Genomic DNA, 13589 nt, shown 5'->3' on the forward strand with positions numbered 1-13589 from the left:
AAACGCTGAATTTTTTATTTGACTACCTTTCAAGTCTTTTCAACTTGCGATCCGAAGGTTGCGGGTTCAAATCTTTCTGCGCAAGTAAATTTTATCGGATTTTATCTTTGTATTTATTTATTTATTTATTCAGACGCCATAAAATGGCTTTTACAATACAGTGAAAATCGAATTACAAGCGTACAGTGGTAAACAGGATAATAATAGCAATAAATTAAAGATCAATTAATGCGTACACAAAAACACTATTGCAAATCATGCAGTTATTAATATAAGTGCAGTAAGACAATGCAACATTCAAAAGAAATATATACCAGTGTAACAATAGTTGTTTGGAGATCTGGTGAGGTGGCACGAAATGAAAGACGCCGGTGAAGGTCACTGTGTTTCATTGAGTCAGGTTGCCAAATGTGATATGACTTATGACCGATGTTGAACACTCCGGATGCAGGCGGTGATGTGCTGGTCAAACGCGGGTCAGTGAGTCGACGCCGCTGCTGGTGACCGGACTCGTTGACGGTCAGGAACTGGCGAAGAACGTGGGTCTTCAGGTACTCCAGTGCTGACAGGAAAGCCAAAGGTGCGGTGGACCTTGTAGGCGGTTGTACGGGAGGTGCATAAACCAGGGAGGATGCTGCGTGGTCTAGGTGCGCGAATGTAGCGCTGGTCAGATGCGCTGGAACCAGGGCGCTGTGATCCAGTGTAGCGCTGGCCAGGGACGGTGGCTGGAGCCAAGGCGTTATGATGATATCCCAATGTAGTCATTGGTTGAATCCGTGCAGAGCCGGTAATGTTGTCCCAACGCGCGGTGAAGGTGCGCGGGCTATCACTCGTTGGGCCTTGTTAATTGACGGCTGACTGCTCGCTGCGTCGGGTCTATTTATACAGACCGGCCGATGGCATCAGTAGGTAAGCGAGATCGCAGGTAAAATGGAGACAAGTCGCTCAGTCTGGGTGCCACTGGAATTTTCGTTGGCGCTGCTATTATTCCTAGGCAACAGGCTAGAACCTTCTAGTAAGTTCGCGTAATGTGCTAGACCAACTAGCAACGTATTGTCGTAGGTAGCTCTAGACGTCGCGAGTAGGTAGTTCACTCGCAAGTAGATACTCGTAGACAGGTAGGTCGTGTTGTTTACTTTCAGCGAGACAATCTGGATGATTCCACCCATCGCTACAGTTGAATTATTTTAACTAGGCTTGTATAAGACCTGTCGTAAGTCGAAGTATGAGGTGTCTATGATAATAGTAAGTACTGAGTTTATTGTTACCCACAAAATTAATTGTACTTAGAATAGCAACTTGGCATTAACAATTCAGGGCTGTATATTCCACAATTTAATCATTTAAAATAATATATATCGTATTTGCGGCACGTTTCAGAGTGGTAGATAGTTTCAGTATCACCTTAGTGTAAGACCACAATTCAGAATCGAAAAGTTGTTTGAAATGGCTTTAGCCTCATTTGATGACCAGATCTGAATAACCAGGAACTTCCTTACCTTCAACCCCACCTCCTTCCCTTCCTTACTACCAGAGATGTGCTTTATTTCAAATAAATCCATTTCAAATGGAAATGCAAAATGCAAAATGGGTATTTTCCATTTTGCATTTTAAATGCTTTTCTAAAAACCATTTTGCATTTTGCATTTTAAATGCTTTTCTCAATGCATTTTCCATTTTAATTGCTTTTTGCAACATTCTTCCTACTATCTCCACTCATTTTTTTCATAAGCCCCAAATATCAGTCGGTCCTCAACCTCGCTATGAGAGATAATTTACATTTGTCAAGTTGCTCCCTGGTAGGAGCCCTGGCAATTGAGTGATACCATTACAAAAAATACTGAACATGGAGCCATGACGCTGTAATATTAAATATTAGATAGCAGTTTCTATGTTTTTACGTTGGCAACATTAGTCCCGCGCAAATTTTATGTGGTTTCATAATCTGTAGTCGTGGTGTTTTTGGATTTACCATCATGTAATATGTTTGTTCTACATTGATGTCCATTATTAAATGACAAAATTGTTCAAAAATCTATAATTTTTTTAATTGTTTTACCTGAGAAACCATTTTGCATTTTCAATGCATTTTGAAAATATGTATTTTGCATTTTGCATTTGAAATGCTTTTCTAAAAACCATTTTGCATTTGAAATGGAAAAGTTTTGACCCATTTCCATTTTGCATTTCAAATGGTTTTGGGTACCCATTTTTCACATCTCTGCTTACTACCTTCAGCCTCAAAACATACCCCAGTTAGGGATGCCATAGTCTCAATGGCTCCAGGCGGTTGGGAGGTGTTGGACCGGTTTTTTCTAAATTTAATAAACCCAAATCTAAAAATCTCCTTAATGGCAATAATTTCGCAGAAATTGTTGATGTGTTCAATTGTACGGCATATAGTTACAAGAAGACTATCGTAGCACACCTCAATAATATTAATAACTTAGGACGGGTTGTTTCGGAAAATTTGAACAATTCATCAAATTTCAACGCTCATTTTCCAGTTATGCGAAAGATTTTCAAGTTCTGTTTTTATTTCAGTTCTGTCAAGCAACTAGCCTATAATGATATAATAACAGAACTTGAATAGGACTTTCACAGAACCCTGAAATGAACTTTGAAATTTGATGAATTTTTCAAATTTTCCGAAACACCCCGTCTTTAATTGAGTTGAAAAAATAAAAAAAACTACATTGTATTGAGGATTTAAAATATGTTTGAAAATAAATTCTATCAATTCAAAATAAGCAGAAAAATGTCGGAATTCATCTCTCGTATTGTCGTACAATCATTTTTTGCAATTTTAAAATTTCAAGTCATTTTGGGTTTTCTCTTCTCAGATTAACAAGTTTCATTGACAAAGTTTCATCTTGAGAAAATACGCTGTAAAAGTTCATTTTCTAGTCAGATGAACCTTGCTCTCAGGAAAAATTTCGATATTTTTCTGCTTCAATGACATTTTTATTTTTAAAATAGTTTTTTGGGCTAAATAATGAATTGCTGAGTGCAATTATATTGTCTATGGTCGCACCTTTTTAAGGCCTTACCTTGTATGTTATCACCGCTCCGTCAGCTATATCTGTGGTTAAGTAGTGTACAAACTTTTTTGATACAAAGAGCTCGAAGATATCGATCTAGTGAGTAGTTTATTTGTGAATTATTTTCTTTAATTGAATGTTGTCTATGGATATGTTCGGCGTCACGTTTTCATTAATTCTCTTGCAGTGCAGTAATTGTTCTTCCTCCTTTTGAAAGGATTATCTCGTAAACTAAACAGTAATTGCATTAAGTTTATACTACCTGAGATTATGTCAATAGCCATCACATTCTTAAAGCAATGTTTTTTTAAATTTCAACTTGGAATTGACAACTGCGATTCGACTTAAGTAGGTTTTTGCTATATTGACCTAATAACACGTAAGCTCCTTAATATTGGTGCTTGTTTATTGTAAGAATACATCGTTTAACGCTTGATTGATCAGTTTTTACAACATTTGCGATATACATACTGAATTCCCCAACACCAACCAAGTTAACTTGAGTACATGAGTTAGTTCTTCGTTGATTGACGGACGCTGTCAATAATTAAAACCAAACGAATCAAGTAAGTTCATTTAATCTTCATCCTGAGCTACATAAATTCAATTCCATTTGACAAATATCATTATCTCACCACCATTTTTCTTGCATTTGCACCCAATGTCAATAATAGATGTCAACAGGTTTGTTTTGTTTTTAGCCCTTGAATTAATAAACCAGTTTTGTTCATTTTAAGTTTATATTTGCAGTTTTAATATTATTATTTCACAAATATGAGAAAATTGACACAAAATTACACCAATTGATTAAATTTCTGGTTGTCACATTTGTGTGGAACATTGCGATTGTTTTTGTCAAGTCTTTACTGAGCAGTCGCTTCAGTGGAAACCGCGCTCGTTTATTGCAGAATGGTACAGAATTATCATATATAATTATTGATTATTTAAATACTTACCGACTTTTTTGTGGGAAAGAAATCACCATGCTTTTACCGTCAAGGGTCCTAATTCTTATTTTCCATCTGTGATCAAGATTGATCATGTTGGATACTTAATGAGTTGCAGTTAGCATGAGCGTGGATAGTACTACGAGCTGTCAAATCGGAATTATCAATATCTACCTGCCTGAAGAGAATTTTAAAAAGAATTGTCATTGAGATGTTAACGATTCTTTGTACAAAATATGTGGTTTTTAATTAAGTACGTAGGTATTTAAGTACCTAATTACAAAATCTTATCATTTCAAGAGATTTTTTTTGTTTAATTTATTCAATAAGAGACAATTAGATCCCTACGTTTTGGACGCGAGGCTTACACTGTTAACAAAAGTACTAGTTCAATTATTAATATTTTTTTTCAGTTCTACTTTATATGAGTTGAGATCGATTACCATAATACAACAGGACGCTATCACAGCAGTGACATGGATCTTACTGACCCAGAGAGTGTTTCCATCAAGACGGAGCCAAGGTCCCAGGAAGAGGGCGCAGGTGAAATGCCGTATACAGATGTGAAAATCCACCTACCGGCTGTAAAGAAGGAAAGTTTGCAGTTTGCTGAGAGTGTACAGCCAACCAGTAAGTTGCATTGCGTATATTACAAAGGTGTTTCAGATACATGAAGTCAGTGAGTCAATTTGGGAGGCGGAAATGGGTATCGCTGCCCCGGGAACTATTTATTTTATAACCTAAACCGCTGCCATAGGTCACCCCAAGTAGGTTTCTACGTTTGGTGGCTTAGCAGGGGTGTCTGTGGTCACGGGGTTAGGATTGTCAAGGTCTTGGCGGTAGATGCATTTGCCCATCTACTGGGTGAATCGAGTTAGACTGGCTGAGGTAGAACCGCATTGGAAGAGGAGGATTCAAACGTCCATCACTGCTAGACACATTTTCCTTCAGATTGATACCCACCTCAAACCATTTCTCTTCCCAGAACATCCTCTCCTTCCTTTCCCTAAAAAGACCCTCCACAAAGACAACATAGGCCCCGAGAGATTTTTTTCGTCAAGGCCTCCTGTATGTCTCATGTTTTGATTTTACCGTCGAATTATTGCTTTTCGAGGAACTGTCGAACTAAGAATATCGTCAAACAATCGCCGCAACATATAATTTTATTAATAAAATAAATAAGCCCACTTTCCGTACTCTAATAATCGTTTTGATGTTTGTGCTATTCCTAGATTTTCGGAATGATAGTTCTAATGTTAATCTCCAAGATTCTACCGCATTCTTTTATATGTTGTCGTTCGAAGATTGGATTATATCGGCTGATGTGCTCTTTCTACAGAAAATTTCTCAGCTCCTATATCATGTTTAGACAATATTGTTGTTATGAATTACATTTCCTGTATGTCTAATAATAATACGAAAACACTCATTTCTTATGACTTGTATTGTTTTTTTATTGACTCTTCAAAAGTACAAAATCTACCCTACTTTTGAAATTTGTATTAGCTAGAGCTAAGATACTGTCAGTCGTTTGTCAGCGGTAGCTTAGATACACAGTACAGTCGAACTATAAATAAAATTAATCATAAAAAATGCCACTGATGACAATAATAAAATAATAAAAACTATAACATAATATACGCCTACTCAGCTATTCCAATTACAAGTAATTCTGTGAGTAGCAATAAACTCACTATAAACCTGTCATAGGTCGAAATATAAACTTCGACTTATGACAGGTCTTATACAAGCCTAGTATAAATTAGTTCAAATATTGTTTCACTGGTATATATTTCTTTTGAATTATGCATTGTCTTGATATTATTCATTATTAAAAACTGCATCACTTGCAATAGTGTTTTTGTGTACACATTAATTTTTCTTTGATTTATTGCTATTATTATCCTGTTTATCACTGTACGCATGTAATTCGATTATCACTGTATTGTAAAAGCCACTAAGTGGCGTTTGAATTGAATAAATACATTTTAATGTCATACTTGGCTTGTCTTGACAAATCAATTTAATATTATTCCAGGTAGCATTACTGAGGAAACTGTCCCCATCAAGGCAGAACTAGGACCCGGAGAGGAAGATGGAGCGGGAATTCCTTATTCGCGAATAGACGTTGACTTACCGGATATTAAACGGGAATGCTTAGAGCGTTCGGAAAGTATCACTCAGGCAACAGGTAAAATGGGTTTATTTTGCCTGAATTCATTTTAGTAATTTCCTGATTAAATGTTGGACAACTATTTATAAAGCTTTATCTGCCATCTTTTTCAGACTTAAAAACGGACACGAAGACGCAACCTGGAGAAAAACCGTTTTCGTGTTCTTACTGCAACTATTCTTGCTCTCAAAGGAGACTTCTAAAATATCACATGTTTACCCATACTGGAGAGAAACCTTATTCATGTACCCTCTGTAACTATTCATCACCTCTAAAGGGGCAGTTAAAAAGTCACATGCTTACCCATACTGGAGAAAAACCTTATTCATGTTCGTATTGCAACTATTCATGTTCTCGAAACGGAAATTTAAAACTTCACTTGCTTACCCATACTGGAGAAAAACCTTTTTCTTGTTCCTTCTGTAACTATTCATCAACTCTAAAGGGACACTTAAAACGTCACATGCTTACACATTCCAGACAAAAACCTTATACGTGTACCGATTGCAGCTATTCGTGTTCTCAAAGGGGAAATTTAAAACGTCACATGCTATCCCATACTGGAGAAAAACCTTACTCATGTTCTTACTGCAGCTATTCTTGTTCTCAAAAGGGAAATTTAAAAGATCACATGTTCATCCATACTGGAGAAAAACCTTACTCATGTTCCAAATGCAGCTATTTATGTACTCAAAAGAGCTCTTTAAAATTTCACATGCTCACCCACACCGGAGAAAAACCTTATTCATGTTCCTACTGCAGCTATTTATGTTCTCGAAAGGATAATTTAAAAAGTCACGTGCTTACTCATACTGGAAAAAACCTTATTCATGTTCCGACTGTAGCTACTGATGATCTCAAAAGTGACTTGTAAAATGTCACATGTTGACTCATTGTATAAAATAATCATTCACGTGATGCGATGGATGTCAAAACTTGTAACTTCAATTCATAATCGTTTGTTCAACACTGGCCCCGCGCGCCTTTTTACCTTCCCACATTCCGGCTAAAATCGCACAGAGAGTACACGGAGATTGGGTCGATACAATAAAAGTTTTTATTTCGAATCGCTCTAGTGCGAAAATGTTGCTTCCTATAAGACAAAGAAAATGACATCTTTTTTTCGCACACTGAAATTAACGAACGACGCGCAATGGTTTGTTATGCAATGTTTATGAAAATTGCCTTGCCTTAATGCAGGAGGTTGATTCGATATTCACTGATTTTTGGAATTAAATACACTAAAATTTGTAAAATTGATAGACATATTTAGAGATATCGTGTCAGTGATAAAACGAAATTTACGTAAATACTTGTGAAATATGCTGAAATGTACGAATTCACTACTTCGTAGAGAATCAACAATATTTTTCTAAATTTCTCAATTCGTACTTTAATTATTACATTTAATTTTATATTTTATAAACTCCTTTTAGTTGCTACTTATGTTAATCGAACATGATACTAATTAAGTAAATATTTTTTGTATTATATTTATGTACTTTGGAAAAGATATATTAAGATATATTTTTATCTCTTATTCGTCTTAGGTTTGTACTATACATAAATAATTATTGTATATATGTATTTACTTGCTTGTGTTTATTATGTGGTTATTATATCATTGTTATTATTTACTTATAAGATTTTTTATATAAACTTTGTATGCTTAAAGCCTGATGAGAGTCAAAATAAAATATTTTAAATGTGAAAATAATCAAAAATGTGTACTTTGCCCTTGTTCACTCTTTGCTTATCTACGTTATCTTACAAAAACAATCTATTCTCTGGTTTCGCAAATAGTCAGTTTTCAGTACAAAATAGCAGTCCACAATGGAGTGCTGGTGCCTACCCTGATGTATGGTGAGGCATAGAACTGGCAGAGAAAGGATGAAAGTAGACTGAATGCTGTATAAATGAGATCCCTGAGGTGTACGTGTGGTAAAACCATGTATGTGAAATATGGAGATTCGCAAATAATGCAAGGCTGATGTAAGCGTAATGAGTCTGATTAAGAAAGAGACGCATAGATGGTTTGGACGAGCGAATGAGCGAAGAAAGGAGTGTAAGGAGAATATAAGATGCAAATGTGAATGGTAGCAGAAGTCGGGGACGCCCGAGGAAGACATGGCACAACCAAGTGAATCTGATACTTGAGTCGGGCCATTTCAAGAGTCAGAACAATAGAAGAGTATGTATGAATGTGAATGAGGCAAGGAGTATGTGGTGTGACCGAGTTGTTTGGCGGTCCGTCCTCTACCTACCCCTGCTGGGAAACGGCGTGATGGTTGGTTAGTTAGTTAGTCAGTACAAACTATCGATGAAATATTTAACCCTTAAGGCCTGGCATATTTACCGTTGTATTTCTTAAAGAAGCTGTCAGAAAGTCGGATAATTTAAAATCCAAAAAATTGGATATTTCGGAACGTATCCAAAATGTAATAACTGTTTTTGAAAGGTGATAAAGAACGCTTTCAAATTGTATTATTACTAATAAACATATAATTTTTGGAATATTAAAATTTTGAAATAAAACACAATTTCTAAATTTAAAATAATAAACACTGATCTAAAATTATTGACAACGAAAAACAAAACTATTATTTTACTAGACAAATGTTTTATAAACATTTCTGGCACCTCTTTTGTCGTTTAATATAAGAATAATTAATTGAAAATTCACAAAGTTTTATATTTTTTTCTTAAATTGCGGTCGGAACCTTTGGTTTCATAGAGGCTTACTGTACCAGACGGTACAGGTCTGTACAGGACTAGATTTAGGCATTAGTCGCAAACCGTGTTTTTAACCGACGAGAATGCTGATTTTACGATGATGTTGATGATGATTAAATATGATTTAAGATTGGCGGCACGGCACGGCCAAAAGTATTTTTGTTATTTGTTTTTGGGGTGTTATGCCGTGTTGCGGCAATTCCTCCTTCTTAAGTCACCGTTACAGTGTCCATCATTATCTGCCTTGATGATGGACAGTGTAACGTTGTCCAAAACGTTCACTAAAGAAGGAGTTAGCGCAACACGGCATAACACCCCAAAAACAAATAGCAAATATTAATTTATTTCATTTAAACGCCCATAGGGCTTTTACATACAATGCATTTTTTTTAAATATAAGGTATATATACCATAGGTTTACAAAATATAGGTAACATGAAACATGAAAGTTTACGAAACGTAGGTAACATGGAATTTAAGTAAGTGAAATAAAAATAGATGGTTTGCCAATATCCTCCAAATCAATTGAATAAAAAAATTGTGAAATTGTCGTTCACATTAGCTTATAAACTATGTGACTTAATTAAAAATCTCTATTACGCTAGATTAGGATAAGAATCGACAAAAGGTCTAATAGAGATACATTTATATCTAATGTAAACATTCCATTAAACTGAGTTTAAATTTTGACACTGATTGGCAGCGGTAAACATCGATTGAACTATACTTATTACCAAGTCTGTGTAATCTTTGAATAGGTGAGTTTACCAAATAATTGTTGGCAGATTTTGGAAGATTATACAGGGCGTTCAGTCTAGTGCCCCGTGTACCCACCTGACTCGCAACGAAATAACGCTTGTTAAATCAATGGTGTCCAGTCTGCCATTCGATATTTTGAATAGACATACCATATCAGTCACTGTGCGCCTTGATTAAAAAAGTATAATTAAGATCTTCGATTGGAATTCCTTATTTAAAACTAATGAATCTCAGGAACTTATGCTGCACTCTGTCAATTTTTAGTTGGTGAATCTTATAAAATGGAGCCCAGATTGTTGTATTATACTCTATTATGATGACTTATGGTCGCCTAATAGGGCCGGATGGTCTTGATGAGGTAAGCACCAGGATGTTCCAAGCAGAGAAGGGGCGAGTGAGACAGCTGATGATCATGAGTTACTTTGAAGGCAAGTAAAAGTCTTTGTTGAGGGTAAAGTTTTATTACTTTTTTGTTCAATTACAAAGTTTGTACATGATGTAGGTAAAAATTATAATGTAAGCATAAATTCCTCCTTACCAGGGTTTCCTGTTCTGAGACGGTCTGCAGTTCTTATGCTTTTGCATTTAGTTACAAGTTGTCTTTATATCGTCTTCATAATGTTTTGTAAGTTGAATGTCACTTTTTTTCTCTCAGTCATGCTTTTACTTTTGTTTTAAATATATTAATTTCATTTATATTTTGTTTGATTTGGTAGAGCATTGTATAATTTCGTAGCACAGAATTTAAGATTTCTCTGTCCAAAAGATGATATGTTCAAACTGGGAGTAACTAGTATATTTTGGCTTATTGATCTGGTTGAGTATTTATGCTGGGCAGTGGGGTATTTTGATTTTTTTTCTATTTTAAATTAAATATATTTTTTAGTTTTTGTACATTATAGACTTGAAAGTTTTTAAATATTTCTTCGGTCGGAGTTCTAACCCGAACTTTTAGAATTGTCTTATACTACTGTACTACTTTTTGGGCTATGTTGAGCCGCTCTGTGTGAGTGCCAAAGACAGACCCACAACCAGTTATCTCGTACTGTACGTCAGTGATTGACACAAAGCGTAGTATACTTTTTTAATGTGGTTTACGTTGAGGATATTACGGGTGTTTATAAAAAAGAATATGTACCTGGTAAGTTTTTTTGTAATAAGTTGAACTGACTTTTTGAAATAATGACATACAGAGCTTCGGGCCGAAAAGGTCACTTTCTCTTTCATTGTGATTTTAATTTAAAGGTTGTTGAAAAATAGATGTAATTTAGGTTATGTGAAATAATTATTTGCAATGGAACATGGCTGCAATATAGGGAGAATTAGTCTTTACGTAGGATTTGTTGAGGTTTTTTATAAAGTTTTTTTATATTTTAATCGTACCGGGCGAGGAAATTTATAAAAGCATTTTCATGGGTGGGGATACCTAATCCAAAATAAATCCTTACGTATTGCCCTGGGAGCACCAAAATGGATGAGGATTTCCCAACTCAATCAGGATTTTACGAAGAATAATTCCGCAAGACTTAAGGCAAGTGTTCTGGGTTCGAGTCCTAGATGTTACCGTATATTTTCTGTTTCAAATTTTCTTTTAGGAATCGCTAATATTGTCTTAAATAATAAAATATAAATAATTTGTTTGATTTTCTCATTTTTTTTTAAAAATCATCATAGTAGAAATAATGAAATGATAAATCCGGCCGCAGTATGTCGGCGGTGCGGTATCCGAGCTTTTCGGGGTCGGAAAATTCAGCCGATCCTGGCTATAATCTGCTTGGAATTGGTTAGTGGCGTGCAGTGGACATATATTAACAAAATTATAAAAATTATGAAATGCCTAGAATAACATCTGTTACACGTAAATTTTTCTGTGGTTAACTTCTATATTTGTAGGTATAGCATGGAATCTTTTTCTTTCTAAACATCAGTTTAGTTCGTATTTCTGTTGACGGTAAGTGAGATATAATGATTTCTATGAAACCATGCGAGCTGTTCCGAAAACTGAACAAATTGGCAAGCATCTGCGGGCGCAGAATTTTCCTACCCTCGGGTAACGAACAGTTGTAGCTAGCCAGACAGGTTATTGTAACGTAAATAAACAGTATGATATTAAGAACCTTTTACTGATTATAAGAGTTCCCAACACCCGAAGTCCAGTGGCGGATCCAGGGGGGGGGTCACGGTGGTCATGACCCCCCCCTGGGCCCCAGCCCAGTACTTTCAATATTTAATTAATTTAATATAATACTTTGTTTGACGGCAAACGCATTATTCGGGAACGAACGCATCGAAAATTCGAATGTTACCGCGTCACCGCGCACCGCCACCGGCGCGCGCTTCGGCCGCCACCTTTCATATTATTATGACACATTTCGTGTAACCACGTATGACGCTTGCGCGCGCTTTGTTTCGACTGACGTCTAGCGTCTAGCAAAACCTAACCTCAATCGGAACGACTAAACTTTATTAATAAAGTGTTTACTTTTATTTGTTTACTAAGTTAAAAAAAATAAGTTCCAATATAAGTAATAGTGTTCTTAAAAATTGTTGCTGCAAATTCAATTCATTACAAGAAATGGTAAGTAATCTAATCAGTTTCTTCATTATGCCAGTGTATGTGTGTTTAAACTCAAATGTTATTTGTTAATGTTCTAAGGCTGGGGATAGACTCGTAAGTTTTTTTCCTGTAAATCGCTCTTGAAGGCGAGTTTGGCCAAATTCCCAATGTAAACGACACCAAAAGTCACTTAACGTAATTTTAGTAAGTTACAGAACTTATTCTTTCGGAAGTTTTTTGACAGGTCTGGACAGGTCTAACGCGCCCGCGCGAATTACCAGCCTTCCTATACTTCCTAAAGCAATTCTTAAGGCGAGACACAACCTCGTTCATCGAGGTTTTGCCCAAGGCTAACATTTTAATTTATTTCGGCGAAATTATAATTGAATTTAAAAAAAATAAAATTATGCCGCACGAGGGATGCAAGTTATTTATATTTTAGATTAATAAAACAATACCTTACAATTAATATATTTTACGTTCAACGATTTTAAAACTTTATAACCCGTGTATAACTATAAAGTTAGCGGACTTAGCGGTAAGTACCAGATTTTATTTTTCTAGATGATGAATAAAAGAACGTATTAGTTACATTTTGTTAATATATATACATATTATATTTAACTTAATCAAGTTTCTTTTTATTAATATTTATATGTACCTATTAATAATTCACTTTCAGAATATTTTTGTTTGGATTGTAAATAAATAAAATCAATTCAAATTTTATAAATATTTACTTTTATTAGCGTTCCCCATAGTTTGAGGATTGTCGATAATATTGACTACGCTGCCGGCTCGGCCGCTGCTGGCAAAATAGAATGGACGGTATTCATCCACCAGGTAACAAGGTATTAACAAGCGTATGGAAGCATCGGCGAACGGAGATCTCGCTGGGCGCTTCTTACGTATTGCAAGCACCGCGTCATGGCAACAATATTTATTTCAAATTACTTGCCTCGTGCAAATCAGGCCAAAATATGACGGTGCAAGGCGCTCGGTTTTAAAATTTATAAAGCACAAGAATCGAAATATTTCCAGCGTTTATATTCCTCTTAAATATGGAAGTACAGTACTTACATTTATTAATAACATTTGCTGCACACGATTGGTCCTAAAGGAGTTCAAATTTTTAATTCATTAGGCCTCACTATTGAGAAGAGCACGCTGGAAGGCATTATTCTACTCTTCGATAGACTGGATAGACACTTCATACCTACAGTGAATATTAGAGTGGAACGATTCAAATTCTTTACCAGGAAGCAAAGAAATAACGGTCAACAAGCTGTTATTATTTGTCTATTTTGTCGTGACAAGCAAAGTGTTACAATAATAATGTCGAGTCAAATTCTGCAAATGCAGAATGCTACGGATATGGT

The 13589-nt window shown here is 35.5% G+C and overlaps 1 protein-coding gene across 1 annotated transcript; it reads left to right on the forward strand.

The window, feature by feature from the left end:
- Window positions 1-3315: 3315 nt before the first annotated feature.
- Window positions 3316-7617, forward strand: LOC149409001 (uncharacterized). Its single transcript, XM_089650235.1, has 4 exons — window positions 3316-3607; window positions 4402-4618; window positions 6027-6179; window positions 6275-7617. Exons 2-4 carry the CDS (start codon window positions 4465-4467, stop codon window positions 7033-7035), a joined length of 1068 nt encoding a protein of 355 aa, XP_089506361.1. The 5' UTR covers window positions 3316-3607; window positions 4402-4464; the 3' UTR covers window positions 7036-7617.
- Window positions 7618-13589: the final 5972 nt, after the last annotated feature.

Source organism: Hesperophylax consimilis, unplaced genomic scaffold (genome assembly GCF_061612785.1).
Source record: "Hesperophylax consimilis isolate HC1 unplaced genomic scaffold, BYU_Hcon_1.0 scaffold_39, whole genome shotgun sequence".
NCBI classification, from domain to species: domain Eukaryota; kingdom Metazoa; phylum Arthropoda; class Insecta; order Trichoptera; family Limnephilidae; genus Hesperophylax; species Hesperophylax consimilis.

What these genes read in the sequence shown, in the direction of transcription:
- LOC149409001 (XM_089650235.1), top strand. Translation starts at nt 4,465, where the DNA reads ATGGATCTTACTGACCCAGAGAGTGTTTCCATCAAGACGGAGCCAAGG. An exon ending in TGAGAGTGTACAGCCAACCA is followed by an intron (nt 4,619 to 6,026) that starts GTAAGTTGCATT and finishes ATATTATTCCAG; the next exon opens with GTAGCATTACTGAGGAAACT. An exon ending in AAGTATCACTCAGGCAACAG is followed by an intron (nt 6,180 to 6,274) that starts GTAAAATGGGTT and finishes CATCTTTTTCAG; the next exon opens with ACTTAAAAACGGACACGAAG.